General features: G+C 50.0%; 1 protein-coding gene across 5 annotated transcripts in view; it reads right to left on the bottom strand.

Annotated features, from left to right (window-relative positions):
- The window catches only part of AGAP1 (ArfGAP with GTPase domain, ankyrin repeat and PH domain 1), a 1113642-nt gene that overhangs the window by 12035 nt on the left and 1082892 nt on the right, over positions 1 to 18715 (bottom strand). For all 5 annotated transcript variants that reach the window (XM_086956296.1, XM_086956297.1, XM_086956294.1 and 2 more), the window contains one exon: positions 17443 to 17698. In XM_086956296.1, coding sequence (XP_086812422.1) covers positions 17443 to 17698 — 256 coding nt within the window. The remainder of the gene's footprint in view (positions 1 to 17442; positions 17699 to 18715) is intronic.

The raw sequence follows: 18715 nt of genomic DNA, 5'->3' as shown, positions 1-18715 counted from the left end.
CTTCTGAGAGGGGCACAGGTGTGACTTCGGCACATTGATGGAGAACCCCAGCTGGTGCATGAAGTCTGCCGTCGTCTGGAGGTGATGATTCAGAAAAGGGGGTGGTGATGAACAGAGTGTCTGAATTAAGCAGACCACTCTTACCCAGTCCAAAGATCAGGGCTTGATCCATCACCGTTTTTTAGCTCACTGCACCATCCCAGCTCAGAACTTGGCTATATGCAAATTAGTCTGACCCTGGCCCAGTGCATCATGGGAACAGGGCAGACCAAACTACCAAGCCAATTCTTATACTGGGAAGGAAACAAGCTACCGGGGACCGGTTTCTGGCATTTCAGCCGTCTTCGGCCCGGCTTGCTTGAATCCTGATGGTGCAATGAGCTAGGGACTCACATCTGAGTATACCCTTCCACGCTTATGGTGGACAAAAATGATTCAGAAAAGGGGGTGGTGATGAACAGAGTGTCTGAATTAAGCAGACCACTCTTACCCAGTCCAAAGATCAGGGCTTGATCCATCACCGTTTTTTAGCTCACTGCACCATCCCAGCTCAGAACTTGGCTATATGCAAATTAGTCTGACCCTGGCCCAGTGCATCATGGGAACAGGGCAGACCAAACTACCAAGCCAATTCTTATACTGGGAAGGAAACAAGCTACCGAGGACCGGTTTCTGGCATTTCAGCCGTCTTCGTCCCGGCTTGCTTGAATCCTGATGGTGCAATGAGCTAGGGACTCACATCTGAGTATACCCTTCCACGCTTATGCTGGACAAAAATGATTCAGAAAAGGGGGTGGTGATGAACAGAGTGTCTGAATTAAGCAGACCACTCTTACCCAGTCCAAAGATCAGGGCTTGATCCATCACCGTTTTTTAGCTCACTGCACCATCCCAGCTCAGAACTTGGCTATATGCAAATTAGTCTGACCCTGGCCCAGTGCATCATGGGAACAGGGCAGACCAAACTACCAAGCCAATTCTTATACTGGGAAGGAAACAAGCTACTGGGGACCGGTTTCTGGCATTTCAGCCGCCTTCGGCCCGGCTTGCTTGAATCCTGATGGTGCAATGAGCTGGGGACTCACATCTGAGTATACCCTTCCACGCTTATGGTGGACAAAAATGATTCAGAAAAGGGGGTGGTGATGAACAGAGTGTCTGAATTAAGCAGACCACTCTTACCCAGTCCAAAGATCAGGGCTTGATCCATCACCGTTTTTTAGCTCACTGCACCATCCCAGCTCAGAACTTGGCTATATGCAAATTAGTCTGACCCTGGCCCAGTGCATCATGGGAACAGGGCAGACCAAACCACCAAGCCAATTCTTATACTGGGAAGGAAACAAGCTACCGGGGACCGGTTTCTGGCATTTCAGCCGTCTTCAGCCCGGCTTGCTTGAATCCTGATGGTGCAATGAGCTAGGGACTCACATCTGAGTATACCCTTCCACGCTTATGGTGGACAAAAATGATTCAGAAAAGGGGGTGGTGATGAACAGAGTGTCTGAATTAAGGAAACCACTCTTACCCAGTCCAAAGATCAGGGCTTGATCCATCACCGTTTTTTAGCTCACTGCACCATCCCAGCTCAGAACTTGGCTATATGCAAATTAGTCTGACCCTGGCCCAGTGCATCATGGGAACAGGGCAGACCAAACTACCAAGCCAATTCTTATACTGGGAAGTAAACAAGCTACCGGGGACCGGTTTCTGGCATTTCAGCCGTCTTCGGCCCGGCTTGCTTGAATCCTGATGGTGCAATGAGCTGGGGACTCACATTCGTCTGGAGGTGGCTGACGACTGTGTGGGGCGAGCCCGCCTTAAACAACCAGTCGTCGAGGTAAGGGAAGACTGAATCCCCTAACCTGCGCAGATGAGCTGCGACCACCGCCATCACCTTTGTGAACACCCGTGGGGCGCTGGTAAGGCCGAAGGGGAGCACGGTAAACAAAGTGCTCGTGGCCTACCGTGAACCGCAGGTAACGCCGGTGGACCGGCAGGACGGGGATGTGGAAATAAGCGTCCTGCAAGTCCAACGCTACCATCCAGTCTCCTGGGTCCAGGGCAGCTAAGACCTGAGCCAGAGTCAGCATCTTGAACTTCTCCTTCCGGAGGAAGCCGTTGACGTTCCGTAGGTCGAAGATAGGGCGTAGGCCCCCTTTGCCCTTCTTGGGTACCAGAAAGTAGCGGGAGTAGCAACCACCTCCTACTTCTGGCCCAGGAAGGCGCTTCATGGCCCCCTTGGCCAAGAGGGCCGAAAGTTCCTCCTGCAGAAGCCGCAAATGATCCCCCGATACGCGGTGGTGTTGCGGTGGCATGGCTTGAGGGGTCGTCTTGAAGGGGAGGGAGTAGCCCCTCCGGACAATCTGCAGCACCCACCTGTCCGAAGTGACAGTGCTTCAGTGAGAGTGGTGATGGCGAACCCTGCCCCCCACTGGCGTCACATGGGCCGAGAAGCTCGGACTAGGAGATTTTAGAGGCGGATGCTGCGGGGGAAGGTGTGGCCTGGCCTCGCCGTTCTCCCCGACCGCCTCCACTGAGACTTCCACGGCCGCCACCGCGCTGGAAATTAGTCTGCGGCGTGTTGCTGGCAGCACGTGTGGGGGCGCCTCTTCCTTGGCCACGAAAGAAGCAAAAGGCACCCGTTTGCTGTCGCGGGCCGAGAGGCCCAAGGACTTGGCCGTAGCCCTGGAGTCCTTAAAGCTCTCAAGCGCATGGTCTGCCTTGTCGCAAAAAAGGCGACGGCCATCAAACGGCATGTCCATCAGTGTGTTTTGGACATCGGCCGAAAAGTTGGCGGACCTCAACCAGGCGTGGCGTCTAACCGCCACCGTCGTTGCCATCGCTCTACCTAGTGAGTCGGTGGTATCCAGCCCACACCGGATAGAATATTTGGCTGCATCCCGGCCCTCCACAAGGGCTTGGCCGAGTTTGGCCCGTACCTCCAACGGACACTCTGGCAGCACTTACGCAACAGTCTCCCACAGAGAGTGGGTGTAGCGGCCCAAGAGGCATGCGGGATTGGAAGACCGCAGTCCCAGACTAAGGGAGGAGAAGATCTTTTTTCCGTACTGCTCGTACCTCTTGGATTCCCTGTCCAGCGGAGCCACCGGGAATGCGGTCTGGGAATTGGATGCCTGGATGACCAGGCTCTCGGGGGTGGGGTGGGTGGACAGGAAACATGGGTCGCCCAGGGCCAGGCGGTGGCGTCTGGCCACGTTCCTATCTACGGGCGAACTCGTAGCGGGCATGGACCAGGTGCCCAAAAGAACGTCGGTCAAGGCCTCATTAAAGGGCAGCAGAGGCTCGGCCGAGCTTGACTGCGGTTTAAGAACCTCAGTGAGGAGGTTAGTCCTCACGGCCGCGACAGGGAGCTCAAGGCCCAAGGCCTTGGCAGCCCTCATCAACACCACACTATAGGTTGCCCCCTCCTCCGAAGCCACGGTAGGAGGGGAGACAAAACCAGTGTCTGGAGAGGTGTCCAGACCACTGGCCTCCCCAAATTCCCCTGTCCAGTCCTCCTGAGATTGACACTCTCGGGTCAGAGAGTCCTCAGACCCCTCCCAATCCTCCTCATCACCCATCTCCTGATACTCAGGGTTTTCAATTAATGGGGCCGGTTCATTGAAGTAAAACTCCCCAAACGCTGTCGAAAGTGGCGCCCAGCGGCGCCGTTCCGACGTCGGAACCGGAACGAAGGAGGCATCGGGGATGGCGCCGCCTAGGACTGCACCGGAGGTGACACATGACGGACCGACGCCGGGGGGTCGTAAGATCCACCGGCGACGACCCAGATCCCCGAAGCGGGTCCAGTGGGGTCCCGCGGCGCCGGGCCCGAAGGCGCCGGCGGCGTCGGGACTCTAGGGCCCTGCGGCGCCGGGCCCGAAGGCACCGGCGGCGTTATGGCCGATGCACTCGACGGCGTCGGGCCGAAGCCCCTGACCCGCTAGGGGCCCCAGACGGGTCCGCTGGGCCCGAAGGCGCCGAGGAGCCCGTCGGAGGAGAGAGGGACCTCATGGCCACGAGGAACCGCTCGATCTCCTCCGGCGTCGTGTCTCACCCAGGGACCGGAGGGTGTGGAGCAGGACGCGGCGCTCGCAACTACGACGGAGCCGCGTGGGTGGTGTCACCCGAACCCCCGGCCGCATCGCGCGAGTCAGAAGAGCAATGACGCCTCTTCGACTTCTTGTGTTTCTTACCTGACAACGACTTCGACCCGGAGCAGTGGTGCTGACTCTCGGAGCTGTGGTGGCTCCGACCCCGCGTCCTGTCCCTCGACCTCCCGTGGACCGGGACCTCTCTTGGCGCGGGCCGACTGCCGGAGTTCGAGTCGCCTGCGGGACCGCTCCCGCCTGGATTTCGAAGAGAGGGCCCAGCAGTCGAAGCAGGCCTTGTCGTCGTGGTCGACGCCTAGACAAGTTAGGCACAGGTGGTGAGGATCCGTGACCGACATTGTGCGGTCGCAATCCTCGCAGTGCTTGAAACCAGGCATCCCTATGGCACCGATCGGAGTCGTAAGACTTCGAGAAATTATCAAAATTATCCAAAAAGTTAGTCAAAAATTGACTAAGGGTTACTGCTTTTTCCATATCTGCTCTTGCTGGCGTGGAAAAAAGAAGAACTGACGTCTGCACGCGGAGGCGGCGTCTAAGTACTCCGACGACGTCATCACGGCGCCCACGACGACGGACGCGGAGCCGCAGAGGACGCCTACCGACGTGCAAGGGTACTGCAACGCAAAAATTTCCGGATCCAGTCTGACGCCTGGGGATATTCTAAGGTAAGGAATCTATCACTAACGTGTCTCTTTCAGATACGAAAGTACAATTGAAGCACTTGGTTTTGTAATTCTGAAGTGTGGTGGAAACAAATACTGGAGTACAATAAAAAAAAAAAACAGATTAGGGGATGACATTGCCACACATCATTTGTGTGGGTGCAGTAAAACTGTATGTCATTGCCAATGTAATGGTCACTTCAGTTGAAAATGTGCTGTCTGTAACGTCAGCCCACTACCATACCATGCATATCCCACACTATGCCACTCCACTATACAATACTTGACTCCACTCTGTCCGTCCACTCTACTACACTCCACTATAAGACACTTTACAACAGGCCACTACACTCTACGACACTCAATCCATTCCATGACACTCACTCCACTTAAATCCATCCAATTCACACCCACTCCAATCTACCCCACTCAACCCAACCCCAAAAGTACCCCACTCCACTGTACGCCAATCTACCCTATACCACTCCACTAACTTTTAGCCATGCTGAACAGCAGTCAAACTAGTGTACAATACGGCCAAAACACATTTCTAAAGTCAATAGCTCTCGCATAAAGTTAGTCAGATTACAAATGGGGCAAGTCAGTGCATACAGGTTCACAAGGCATGACCCCCTCCCTTAATACAATGATGGAAATAAATAGGATACTATACTCTGTGTATCTAACACATAGGTAGTTACATATGACATCACTTTGTAGGAAATCTGATTGTATCCATTAATAATACTGTCCTAACTTGACCAAGCTGCTCAAAGCTGGAGAAAATTGTATTTTGTGGGGCCTCTAAGAACGTGCAAATATGGTACTGACAAGAAAATGGTTCACAAGTTAGAAAGGTCCCAAAATTGCTTTTTAGTAGTCTGTATAATGGTATGTCCCTTAGGAAAATGGTGTGCGTAGATAAGCGCAGAACAGCATGCCAAGTTGTAGCAGGGAACCCAAAAACTGCATTTGCCATTAAAATTCCTATACGAGTTTTTGATCTTCATTACAACCAAAACTGCTAACAGAATTACATCAAACTGAATTAAGAAAATGTGTGTCAAAGGAGTCTCTCTGCTCGGTTTGCTGTACGCTAACAGAGGCTCGCGAACACGGTGTGGTCACCCTGTCCTGCCGCGAGTAGGGCTCTATTGATTGGGTAATGGCAGGCACTGCCCCGGAAGCTCTTAACCGCTTGCATGCTGATGACGGCCCCCAGCCGTCATGCACTACGGTGCTCGTGTGCTGATGACGGCTGGGGGCCGTCATAAACCCGCCCACTCTCGATTCTGCCACACAGGCGCAGAATCGCGGCCGCATGGAAGGGGTTAAGGGCTTCTGGGGCAGTGTAGGTTGATCCTGCCCCGATTTAAGCAGTCGTGCCGGGGATTCGATTCATCAGTCATTTCATTCGACTGGATTCTGCATTTGGATGTGACTTTGATTCTTGGATTCCTGGATGTGATTTATTGGATTTTGAATCGAGAGACCGACTCTGCCATGGCCCGCATCAGGTGGACTGCCCGCATACCCACCGGCAGCAGGGCCTGAGGAAATCCGATTTCGGCATTCGCGAATTTTGGCGGGAAACTCGCTCCGACTGGAGCTCATCTGGATTGACCGCTCCCGCCGTGGCCAGTGCTGGGCGTGCAGCCTACCTGTGAGTCGCCGCTGGATTGCCGGTGGTCAGCGAAACAGTGAGTACTTGCTTCAATTGCATTGGTGATTTGATTCTGTGCTTTTGACCTGGTAAACGCTGTGATATTCACTTGCATCGCTTGCATTTGTGATTTTGCATCAACTGATTTTGTGGTTTTGCATAATTAGATTTTGTGATACTCTTCCCCTAGCAAACGGATTGTGATATTCTGGTTTTTCTCAGCAAAAGCTGAGTGTTACTGAGTGATATTATATCCTTAGACGCCCCATAGCTATTATATTATGTCTTCCCAAGGCGCTCCATAGCACCCCCACCAAGCAGCATCAACCATGGATGCAGATGTCAGGGCTCATCCCAGCAACACCGAAGAAGACATGGAATGGCGCACTAAGACAAAGAGAGGGCGCAACTCAATTCCAAGCTCGCCAGAAAAAGTCATAAAGCTTGCCCGCGCACCTCTCATTGGCCCCACCATTGCAACCTTTAACCGCTTTCTGGTTCTCTAACATACCTAGGACTGTGACACCCACCTTCAGGACCACGAGGCAACTGAACCAGAGACCTCTTCAGGCCCCACAAAGCGACTACGGATCCCTCCCATCATCCTGAAGAACTTAGCCACTCACAAGGACCTCGTGGAGCTACTGGAGGAACACTGCACCTCCCCCCTCACAATCAAGCCCAGGCAGGACCACGCTAAGATCATGCTCACCACAACAGATGACTGCAGGAGTGTGACCAGCATGCTTACAGAACAGAAAATGGAGTACCACACCTTTTCATTGACCACTGCAAAAGCCCAGCGCTTTGTAATACGGGGACTCCCAGCAAACGCATCCCTTGGGCACATCACTCAGGACTTCTCGGAACTTGGTCTTCCAGTCAAAAATATAACACAGATCACCTCTCCAGCGGACAAGAACAAGAAATTTCCCCTCTTAGTTGTAACCCTGTCGGCAAGCCATGATGGGAAGCCAGCAGACCTCTCATCAGTCACACGGCTCTGCAGCTGCACCGTCACCACAGAAGCACCAAGAGGGAAACGAGGACCGGTCATGTGCTACAACTGCCAGCTCTTGGGGCACATCTCTACTTTCTGTCATCAGAAGCCAAAGTGCGTACGCTGTGGAGGCGAGCACACCTCTAACCAATGCACAAGAAACCAGGAAAACGAACAAGCAATATGTGCCAACTGCACAGGACCCCACCCAGCAAGCTATCGCGGCTGTCCTTACCTGCAGAAGGCAAAGAAGGATGGACCGCGCAAACCCCCCCAACCACAAAAGACTTCCCTACACTCAACAACAACGGACCAGGGACAACCGAAGACTTGCAAACCCGCATTGACACACAGGATCCCGACTGGCAAACCAACAGCCATAGCAACGCGCACGTGGATGGAAGAACATAAGCAGAAGCAACAAAACCCAAACAGGACAGCCCACCACCAACAACTGCCCCAGCACCATCCAGTGAAATAGGCTCAGCCATCAACTGGCAGGAACTCATCACGCAGATTGCGAAAACAGTTGCAGACATGAACATCCACCCTGTTGTGACAATGGTGGCGAATCTTATCGCCGGACTTTACCACGGTGAAGAAAACACCCGTAATGGCAGCAAAATCTAAAGGAAACTCCCTTTTCTTGATGTGGAATGCTAACATCATTCAAATTGCAGAACTCCTGCACCTGATGGAAACCATAGATGTGAATATAGCGCTTATCTCCGAGACCCACCTCCAACGAAGCCAGAAGTTCAACATAGCAAACCACAGGGTGTACCGCACAGATCGCACCACAGGAGCCAAGGGCGGAGGAACAGCTGTGATTGTCAGCACAAAAGTGAAGCACCACGAGATCTCACTACTATCAGTGGGGAGTATTGAAGCAACCAGCATACAGATCCAGACATCTGATGGCCCTTTAAGGCGGATTGCCACCTACTCACCCCCAGGCAAGCTAAGCCCAAAGGACCTGGATGCTTTATTGGACCCCAGCATCCCCACATTAATTGGGGACGACCTTAATGCCAAGCACCAGTGCTGGAACTCTCGTACAGTAAACAACAAAGGACAAGACCTACTTGCCCACTCAAAGAAGGAGGACTTTGTAGTGGCTGGCCCGACTGAACCAACACACTATCCAGGCTCTGCACTGCATAAACCGGATGTTCTGGACATTGTCGTCATGAAGAATCTCTCCAGTCTATGGAGCTTGAAACCTTAACCCGCTGACGTCTGACCACAACCCAGTGTTGATCACAGTTGGAGATGTACTTGAAGACTAGCAAAAGGGCACCAGGCACAACTTCAAGAAGGCAGACTGGAGCCTATACAAGAGATGCCTGGAGGAGACACTGGTCCCTGGCCCCCTACACTGCATTGAAGACATTGACCAGACGGTTCACCACTTCACAGCTGCAGTCCACACAGCTATTGAGCGCAGCGTTCCTGAGCAGAAACTCCAACGATGCTCTCTCTATGACTTCCCGAAGGGCATCAAGCAGTCGATAGCTGACAAGGACAGAGTCCAGAGAGAGTGGCAAAGGAATCGCACCCCCGACCTGCTGAAGAAGTACAATGAGCTGAAAAGACAGCTGAAGATACAAATAAGCCAGCAGAGAGGTGAAAAGTGGGAAGCAGCTACAGCTAACTAGAAGGACTCAGACAACTCTCTCTGGAGAATGACCCGACGCTTGACTGGGAAGAAGAAACCAACCCCACTGATTCAAGGGAAGACTCACTTGGCATTCAGCAACAGGGAAAAGGCTGAGGTCTTCGCTGACACACTGGAAGCATCCTTCAGGCCTAACCAGGCAAGCAAACTGGCAGCAGAAGTCGAGCAAGAGGTTGCTAAGCACCACCGGGAGCACCCACCAGAAACTTAAGCGGCACTCATTGAGGAATACTCAATGGGCGAATTACTGGCCCTGGTAAAGACACTGAAAAACAGCAAGGCACCAGGAAAGGACAGAATAGCCAACCAAGCCATCAAGATGCTCCCAGATACCGCAGATACCGATCATCTTGCGGAGATATTAAACGCATGTATGCAGCACCAATATTTCCCTAATGCCTGGAAAGAAGCAAGAGTCGTCGTATTCCCCAAGGCTGGAAAACCACTACGAGATCCTGCAAATTACTGCCCCATAAGTCTGCTATCTGGCCTATCAAAGCTCTTCGAATAAGTTATCCTTGCCCGTCTCGTGGACTTTGCGACAAGCGAAAACCTCCTCACCAAAGAACAGTTTGGGTTCCGGAAAGACCACTCAACCAACCACCAACTCCTCAGAGTTGTGGACATCATTAGCCATGGATACAACATCAACAAGTCTACTGGAGTAGTCTTACTGCATGTAGCCAAAGCATTCGACTGTGTATGGCATGAGGGAATGCTTTACAAACTTATCAAGCTCAAGTTTCCAAGCTACCTGGTTAAGCTGCTGTCAAGCTACTTGTCAAAACGGACCTTTCACGTGGCGGTACGAGAAGAATGCTCAACGCCATGCCCAATTCTTGCTGGAGTGCCTCAGGGATCAATCCTATGACCATTCCTCTTCAACATATTCACAAACGCCATCTCCACGGACCTAAAGAATACTGATCTTGCCCTTTACGCTGATGATGTTGCAGTCCTCTCCCAATCCTTCAGCGACTAAGAAGTGGCTAAGAAACTTGAGATATCGCTCTGCAGACTCTCCGAATGGTACAGCGACTGGCAGATCACCCTGAACACAAGCAAAACCACAGCAACATTATTCACCAGGAAGCTGAACATGAAACATCCACAGATCCTCCTCAATGGGGAAGAGATCAAATGGGAAAACAGCAGCTCCTACATGGGGGTGACTCTGGACTCCAAACTCATCTGGAGAAACCACGTAGAGAAGACCCGCCAGAAAGAAGCAACCGAACTGGCTGCATTATACCCACTCCTGAAGACCAAGTCGAAGTCCATGCAGAGCAAGGTACGAGCAATCACCGCAATAATTCAACCAACTATGACATACGCCTCACCAGTTTGGAGTGGCTGCCACCCGCAGCTTCGGATAGACCAACAGAGACTACAGAGCAAGGCCTTACGGATTGCAGCAGGTGCTCCTATGTTCACACGAACAGCAGACCTCCACAACGACCTAGGCTTTGAGATGTTGGACGACCATCTCCTCAAACTCAACAGGACATTCTACAAAGGATTGGATCAAAAAGAAAACCCACTGATCAGGAAACTTGCAGACATTTCTACAAACCCATTTGACCGCTACCCGCGGCCCATCGAAGCGCTAACCCTGTGAAACTGAAACAGCAACACAGCATCCAAAAACTCATCACTGCCAGACGGCAACCGCCCCAGCAGGTATCCAAAACTCATCACTGTCCGAAGGCAACCACCGCAGCAGCCATCAAAAGCTCATCACCGCCAGAAGACATTTTGACAGACGAAAACAAGACTCTGCGATAAAACTTGCTGACACTTCTGCAAACCAAATTGCCTGCAACCCAGGCCTATCACAGCGCTGACCTTGTGATACAACCTCAACTGTGAAAAAGCGGCACACATCAATAAGACAACATAAACAGCAACTAAAAAACTCAAAATTAATGTGGAGTAATGAGGCTACCGCCTCGGTATCCAAAAACTCACCACTGTCAGAAGGAATCTGACAGACGGAAACAAGACACAGACAGACAAGCAGGTCTCTTGTTTCCTGCTCATGGCCAGAGAAGGCGTGGTCGCTGTTCAGGACGCCACACCCCTGCAGCAACCACGCACTGCCTGCCGTGTGTGGGACCCCTCCTTTCTGCATTGCCTTGCCAGGAGCCGGGCAGGCTCAAGTTTTTGCCTGACCTGAGAGTCCTCAATAGGTTGGGACTCTGTGGCTGCTCTGGAGGGCGAGAGGTGTGCCAAGTAGGTAAAGGGGATCGCAGCGGTGATTTAGAAGTTTGGTAGGCGTGTGGTTATGTTTGCTACTAAGAAAGGAGCTTTTGTTTTTTCTGTGTTTCCTTTGGTGGGTCGCAGGCCCACTTTTTATGAGGCAGAAGGAAAGCCCCAGTTTGGGGGCGGGGCAGGTTAGCTCACATGCAAGGTAGCTAGTGCTGAGAATAGCTCTTCTGGTTGAACATTGAAATGTGAGCAATTTTGTAAGTGGGGTTTAGATGGGGAGAGAAGTGATTTTTGAAAGGGTGTTTTAGTGTGGTAAGAGAAGTGCCTTGTTTTGCCATAGGCTAATTGGTTCACCTTTACTCAGATTGTTTGCATTGCTACTCAAGCGCCTAGTGTTCTAGGGCGTGCCAGTGGTGCTTCATCAGCAGTATTATCAGGATTTGCGAACGCTTCCAAGCATGCCTGGGGGAGCAAAGAAGGGTGCCAAGAGGTCACGCCCGGATGGAGGAAATTATGCTTAGGATGGAGGCGATGGATGAGAGGTTGGCTTTGTTGCAGGCACAGGGCCCTCAGGGAGGTCAGCCAGTGGAGCCAGACAGGCCTCGAAGACCGGGGATGACACTCCCCCAGGCAGCATTTCCCCAGTTAGGAGGCGCAGCAGGGGGAAAATGGCAAAGGGGTTCAGGCCGCAGGCCATCCCTGAGGCTATGCCAGCTGGCGGTATGAGTGGGGAACTGAGCAGTGCTCCCGCAGAGGTGGTTCCTGTGGGCAAAAGCTGTGGTACTTGTGCCCACAGGCAATGGCAATGCTACATTCGGTAGGTCCCTTATTCAGTTCTGACGTCTCCTTTTGGGTGATGCCTAATGGTAGTTTGTCCTTACTCCTGGGTTCAGAACTGGCTGCCCTTCACTGTCTTATATTGTGGTCGCAGCCTTTCTGCCGGCTGCTGTGATGGTTCGCCAAGGAGCTATGGCTTAAGGGTAAGTCTTGTGCCTCTGGTAGCACAGGCTCACACAGGCCAAGGGTTCAAATCTTGCCTATGCTCTGCATCTTCTTCTGCCTCAAGGGGAGGTTTTGGTCTTAACAATTGTGGGGGTACCTCCCAGAGTGCTGCTCTGTTCTCCCCCCCCCCTCAGTTTACAATATATGGTGCCTGGCACAGTATTTCTTATGGTGATGTTTTTCTCCACACCTTGTTTTTTCTTTTTCTGCACACTGTTCCCATATTTTCACCGTTTTTGGTGGTGGCTTCGCGTTCTAACGCGGAAAAGTATTCTGACAAAAACTGATGTTGGCACGCCGGGGTGGGCATATATGGCTCCGCTGACGTCTCGTCCATTGACTACATCAGGGTGGAGCCGTATGGCACCGTCCCACGCCGCGCCGAGGTGCTGCTGTGCAAAGTTTTCCGGACCAGTCTGACGCCTGGGGGATAATCTAAGTTAAGGAACCTGTGGCAAAACCTCTCTATCAGATGGCCAGGTCAGCTCCCCTACAGTGTTGGTGTTGTCAGCGAATGACAGTGGCGTACATACTAGGAATAATAGTGTGGCAGCTCCAGTGGGCTGGGCAGTGCAGCTGGAAGTGGTGGCAAGTTTAGCCAGTGTTCTGCCTTGGCTTTCAAGGGCAGGCGTGTGGACCGCACCAATGTTGGGGAGTGTATTGGCAGGGGTTGCAGAGGGCGACCATGTCGAAAGGGCTAAGGTTAGTGGCGCATGTGGATGACATTGGTATGCTGCCAGGTGTACAAGGGCAGGAAAGGGTAACAGGTGGGTCAGCAGTGCAGGGAACAGTAGTGGCTGGCACCTCACAAATGTGTAGTAAGCTGCAGACAGTGCTGGCAGCAGCCGGACTCCTACGTCCCCTCAAAGAAGCTACGCCTTCAGGTATTTTGCAGCTATTGCCAAGCATGGGTCGGGGGGGACGTGCATTCAGAGCCTGATGAGGGAGTGCTCACATTCCAGGGAGTGCGGGCATTGACCATATAAGAAGAGGGTGGAGGCGAGCATCATGAATTGGGTGAGAAGTTTCACAGTTTTCCAGGGAATCATGGTAGAGAGGTTCCCAACAATGCGGGGGGAGGGGGAGCAGTTGGTTTGCTACCAAAATAGGAAAGCATGTGCGTGTGACGAGTTTGGAGGCACGGCTTGGAGGGAATATGACAAGGAATTCAGGTGTAGTAAGGCTACTAGACCCACTTTGGGGTGGGATCAGATAGATGTGAATGCATGGTTGATTACATGTATCCACAGAGGGCGATGGCCAGCCCAAGCCACCCCGTTCGGACAGGCGCCGAAGCGAACAGTAATTCTATGCTAGCCTCTGACAGTTGAGGTCAAGATTGGGGGGAACAATTCAGGCCCTTTAAGGCATCCTGTTTTACCAAATTTAAAATCTGCATCCCTGGACACTCCAAGGGGTGCTGCCAACGGGTCGAAAGGAGATGGCCATAGCACAGGGGTTCTGGGCGGTCGCTAACATGTAGTTCTTACCTATCAACATTCGCGCAGGCGAATTTGGGCACAACCTAGCACTGGCCCTTGGGGGACGACAAACCTGGGTGTAGGGGGTGCCCAGCGGTAAATATTTTAAGGGCAGTCGGTTGCCCAGTAGGGAGGGGAGAGGGAAGGTTGGCCCCTTCCATAAGGAGGGCCCCGTTCTTTTGGGATAGAGGAAGGGGTAAAAAGAAGGGGCAGACCCAGTCTTGATCTAACTCGGAATGGTTATGGAATATTTTGTTGGTTGCACAGACTAGTTATGGTTAGGTGATTTCCATGTACGAGAGGCTCTGTTAAGGATAGGTCACATGTGTAAGCAAAATTTAAATAAAGTGGTTACTGTGTAAAATGTTATAAAATGTTTTGATTGTGTGAAAATTATAATAAATACGTCCAGAGGTCTCACGACACCTGATCCAAAGAAATAAGAAATGGGCTAATTGCAATGTTGTGACATTGGGGTGTTTAGGTAATGGTAAGTATCATGGGACATCGGCAACTCCCTGCCCATATCATTCAGTATGGAAAAAAAATCTGAGATAGATAGCTTGGTTTGTGGGTTTACAGGAGAAAATTTGAATCTGAGCTTGGAATCCCATGGAGGGAGAACAGCTGATCATTTGCGCGATCACATCGATTTCTCAGACTACAAACCTTGTTAAAAACAAAACAAAAACGTTTGGAGGGCTGGGATGACCATTGGGAGCAAAAAATGTTTCATTACTCGAAGGTGATGCTCCACATTTGGCCACAAGGTTCAAAAACACAACTTTATATTCCTAAAAAAATATACAAACTGTGCCTTTTCCTGCTACGCTTGGAGAAATTTATTTATGCCCCTTTTTCCAATACCTTTGTGCCCTGAATCCTGAATTTGACTCGAATCCTAATCCTGCACTCTTCCACCACGTTCTGTGTACAGCGCTTGGCCAAGTATCATGCCCTGACCAGCACACACTAGTACTGTATGCAGATGCAGAAAATTGATTTAGGATTGCGTATGAAGATGGCCCTGTAAGACAAATTTGAACGAAACTCTCCAAAAGATTTTGAAAAGTTGCTATAGATTGGTGCAAGAGGTGATTGAGGAGTTATAGGGCAGGTCTTACAAGTTCAAGGTTCATAGAAATATCAGTAGAGAATTCTTGCAAAGCAAGAATGCAATTTCTGCTGCCTCACGTTCACAACCAGTCTGTCCAGCGATAAGAGGTACTGGGCACAATTCACAGCCAAGTGGCATGCCCTGAAGATGGTATGCAATAATATGGCCAAGGTGTCACATATTGTGGCCACAGCAGATGATCAGGCTCTCTGGGCAGTGATGGATTAAATACTATGCACAAGGCCATGGACTAAAAGCCACGCCCTATGCCCAGAGCCCGCTAAGTATGTCCAGTGGTATCCCTAGTCAATCACATTCTGCTCAAAGAGCAAACAGTGCATAGTATTTGGCCATCCTCTGTGGGCTATGTGGTTGAGGGACTGTCACCAAATGTAAATTGTAAATTGATACTTGTATAGCGCACTACTCACCCGCAAGGGTCTCAAGGCGCTTGTACGAATACCGCTGTGGAACCCATCCTGGCTTTCCCTGTGAGGCGTTCACTCCTGGGCACCCCCAAGGTGGAGGCCAGGCATCCTTAGCGTTGTGAGGGCCGTTGTGGAGATTAAGCAAGCTATTGCCCAGAGTTGCAGAGTGGGACTCCATGATTGGAATAGGCACCGTGGCGACAATTATCAGGTCCATGGAATTTTGAGCCCAAGACCCGCCGAGGCTCTAACCATTGAGCCACACTTCTCCAAGGACAGGGCCTGTTCCAAATGCCAGCTTGCCATGGCCAAAGGATATGTCCAGTGAGTTTTGAGGACACTGGTAGCAGGCTGCTTGCACACAGGACACACCTGCAGGGTGTTTTCTGAGGTTATTTGATAACAGGACATGGGTGTACACCTTTTAACAGCCGGACAACATGTACTAGTGTAGATATACAGGCATCATCTAGGTAGCTATTTTTTCTCTGACCTTCCATATGCAACCAGGCCTCCTCTTCTAGAAGCATGTAAAAAAGGAATACCAACTGGCCTAGAATCATATCAATCTCTTACTCAGGACTGAACTTTTCCGTCCAGCCACACATTCTACGCAATTAAGCATACTCTTGTGACATGGCAAACTCCACTGCCAAACTTTTCGACTCCATACTCCCCTAACTATTAGCTGGATTCTGCACAGCTGATCACCGAACAACGAAAATGCTACCACATCCCACCCATGGTCAAAAAACTGTACTGGCTCACCCTCCAGGCACACATTTAAGTCACTATGAACTAATGTAAAGCGACAGACATTAGCTAACTCAATGACATAGCCCAAAAAAACTCCTTCCAATGTTTCACCTGCAGCACAACCCAGATGCTACTGAAAATCTCTAAATCAGTGAAGGAGGTGTGAAGAACCGAAGTATTGTCCTCTTTCGCCATGTCCTTATGGAACAAATCTCTCACTCTTGAGAAACTACTCTCTGGTATAATAAATAGAACCACAATATATTAAGAGGAGTTATGGCCCTTTACTAGGATCAGATTTAATAAGTGGGAAAAAAGTTAATAATTTCATGCAAAACATAGGCTGCAGGGGCAAGAAGGTGAGACTTGACAACTTAAAGCCCACTAAAACGCCCTAGTTTGGGTTTGCCTTGAGACCAGTGCTCTCCCCCAATGCACTGCTCATGACTTTACAAGGATAGGATAACCAATTCTGTCCCAGAAACCGCAAATATATATATTTTTAAGCACAGGTTAGTTGACAGAGAACATGTATAATTCGTGCTATCCAAATTCTAAGCGTGGCCACGTAGATGATGACAGCGCCACTGCACTCTCAAACAAGTTCAGGGACGTCTATTGCTTGTCAGCATATCTTATGAATTCTTGATCAGCGCCTGGAACAACATCGACTTGCTGCCAATCATAATGGAACCTAGCACCTGCATTTAGTGTCATTGAGGACATCTATTATGTCTAAGTATAAATACAACAGTTTTGTTCTCTATATAATCACTGTTTTGTTATCCCACTGCTGATAGAGGGATGGCAGGATTAAAGCTTCACATTGTAACTCTCAGAATAAATATTACTTTTGAGTAGGAATACAGTAATCTTCCTTCTCTACATAAACCTTGGGAGACTTCAATGCAATTGATGAAAATATCTCTTTCTATGCACCAAGAACGGAGAAAGCTGGGTGAGGTGGACTTAACCGATGGCTGCAAACCATGGTTAAGAAGCAAGGACCATTTCACAGTGTAGTTACTGGACCCACCAGGACAGCATTGTGTAAGAAGGAGACCAAATGCTCTCTGTGGGGTGAGATGGAGCCTTACTCGCTGCTTTCACATCTTACCAAGTCTTGCTACTTCCCTTAACAAGAGCTGGTATAAGGGTTGGGCCATGGTAGAGCACTGCTCCACCTCTTCTCACCTCCTCCATCGAAAATTTCCAGAAAACAGATCTAGAATGAAATGACCATGACACGCCAGCAGAATCAATAGATGCAGTGGGTTAGGGATCAGGGAACATTCCTTACAAGGGGCTCCCTTAGTTCTGTCTTCTACTCACCCAAATGAGCAGTTGCACTAGTACGACATTCCCTTTCCGGCAGGCCAGGTGAAGGGCAGTGCGTCCGTCGCCTTCGCCACAGGTCTCGTTCACCTCCTCCCGTGAGCCGTGTGCCAGCAGCAGGATCACCATGCGCAGGTCATCCTCCGCCGTGGCTCGGAGAAGTTGCTGGCCCAGCGACAGATCCAGACATTGTAATGGTGCCAGGAAAAGCTTCTGCTCGTATTTGGCCCGTATCCAACGCTCCTTTTCTTCCCTAGAAATGCAAATAAGAAACGAGGTTTCAATAGAATCAACATGGCTGTTGGGCTTTCGCAATACATAATATAATGGATTCATGCCAAGTTTCTTGAGCGACAGTGGCTGTAAATTCAAGTCATAAGCAAGCAGTGGCAAAATCAGTAGGCATGGCATTGGCAAACCTGTAATTTTTTTTATTTTATTCAAACCTATGTAATTGAGTTATTAAAAGTTTAAAAAAGTAAACATCCCCCGTCAAAGATGGCATGGATGTTCGCAAAAAAAAAAGTAAATAAACTACTGCAAAAAAAAAGGTCAAACATAATGAAAGCAGAACTTTGTCAACCAGCGCCAACCAGCGCTATCTCAGATGCAGACTACTTTTGGGTGGAGGTGCCAATACTCATAGTGAAGACAGCCAACAGCTAAGTGGCTGACCCAAATCTCCCATACTGTGGTGGGCAGAAGTAATAACTGAATGTCAGTTGAAAAGAAAGATGGATGAAAATAGAGAGAGCGAGAGAAAGAGATCGAGAGAGAGAACACACACAGATAATCACATTCACTGAAAAAACCAAAGGTTAAAGTAACGTTATGGTTAGGTGAAAAACATAACGTAACATTTTAAACTAAAAATAAACACTGGCATTCACTAGCTATAGTTCGTTATTTCAAGTAGCTATAACTCATGTCCTAAGGCAAGTATAACTTGCATCCACGCCATGCATTGCTAATTACTCCACATATTACATCACTCCTGACATCTATGACATCACTGATAATATCACTACAACATTGTCAATTAAATTATTGATGAGAAAACTGTGCAAGGCGATGGTTCCAGATATAGTTACCTTAGGGCACAAATTATAGTAACTTGAGATAAATAGAACTGATGAATTTCAGTGTTTTTTTTTTAGTTTAAAATGTTACTTTGTCACTGAAATCTTCACCTAAATATCCATAACCTTTGTTTTGTTCAGTGAAAGGAAATTTTTATTAACATACGTAAAGTCAGCATCTCGCAACAAGC

The sequence above is a fragment of the Lissotriton vulgaris genome, chromosome 2_1 (assembly GCF_964263255.1).
Source record: "Lissotriton vulgaris chromosome 2_1, aLisVul1.2, whole genome shotgun sequence".
Lineage (NCBI taxonomy): Eukaryota > Metazoa > Chordata > Amphibia > Caudata > Salamandridae > Lissotriton > Lissotriton vulgaris.
The sequence above is the reverse complement of the archived record's forward strand: the minus strand, read 5'-3'. Positions and strand labels throughout refer to the sequence as shown.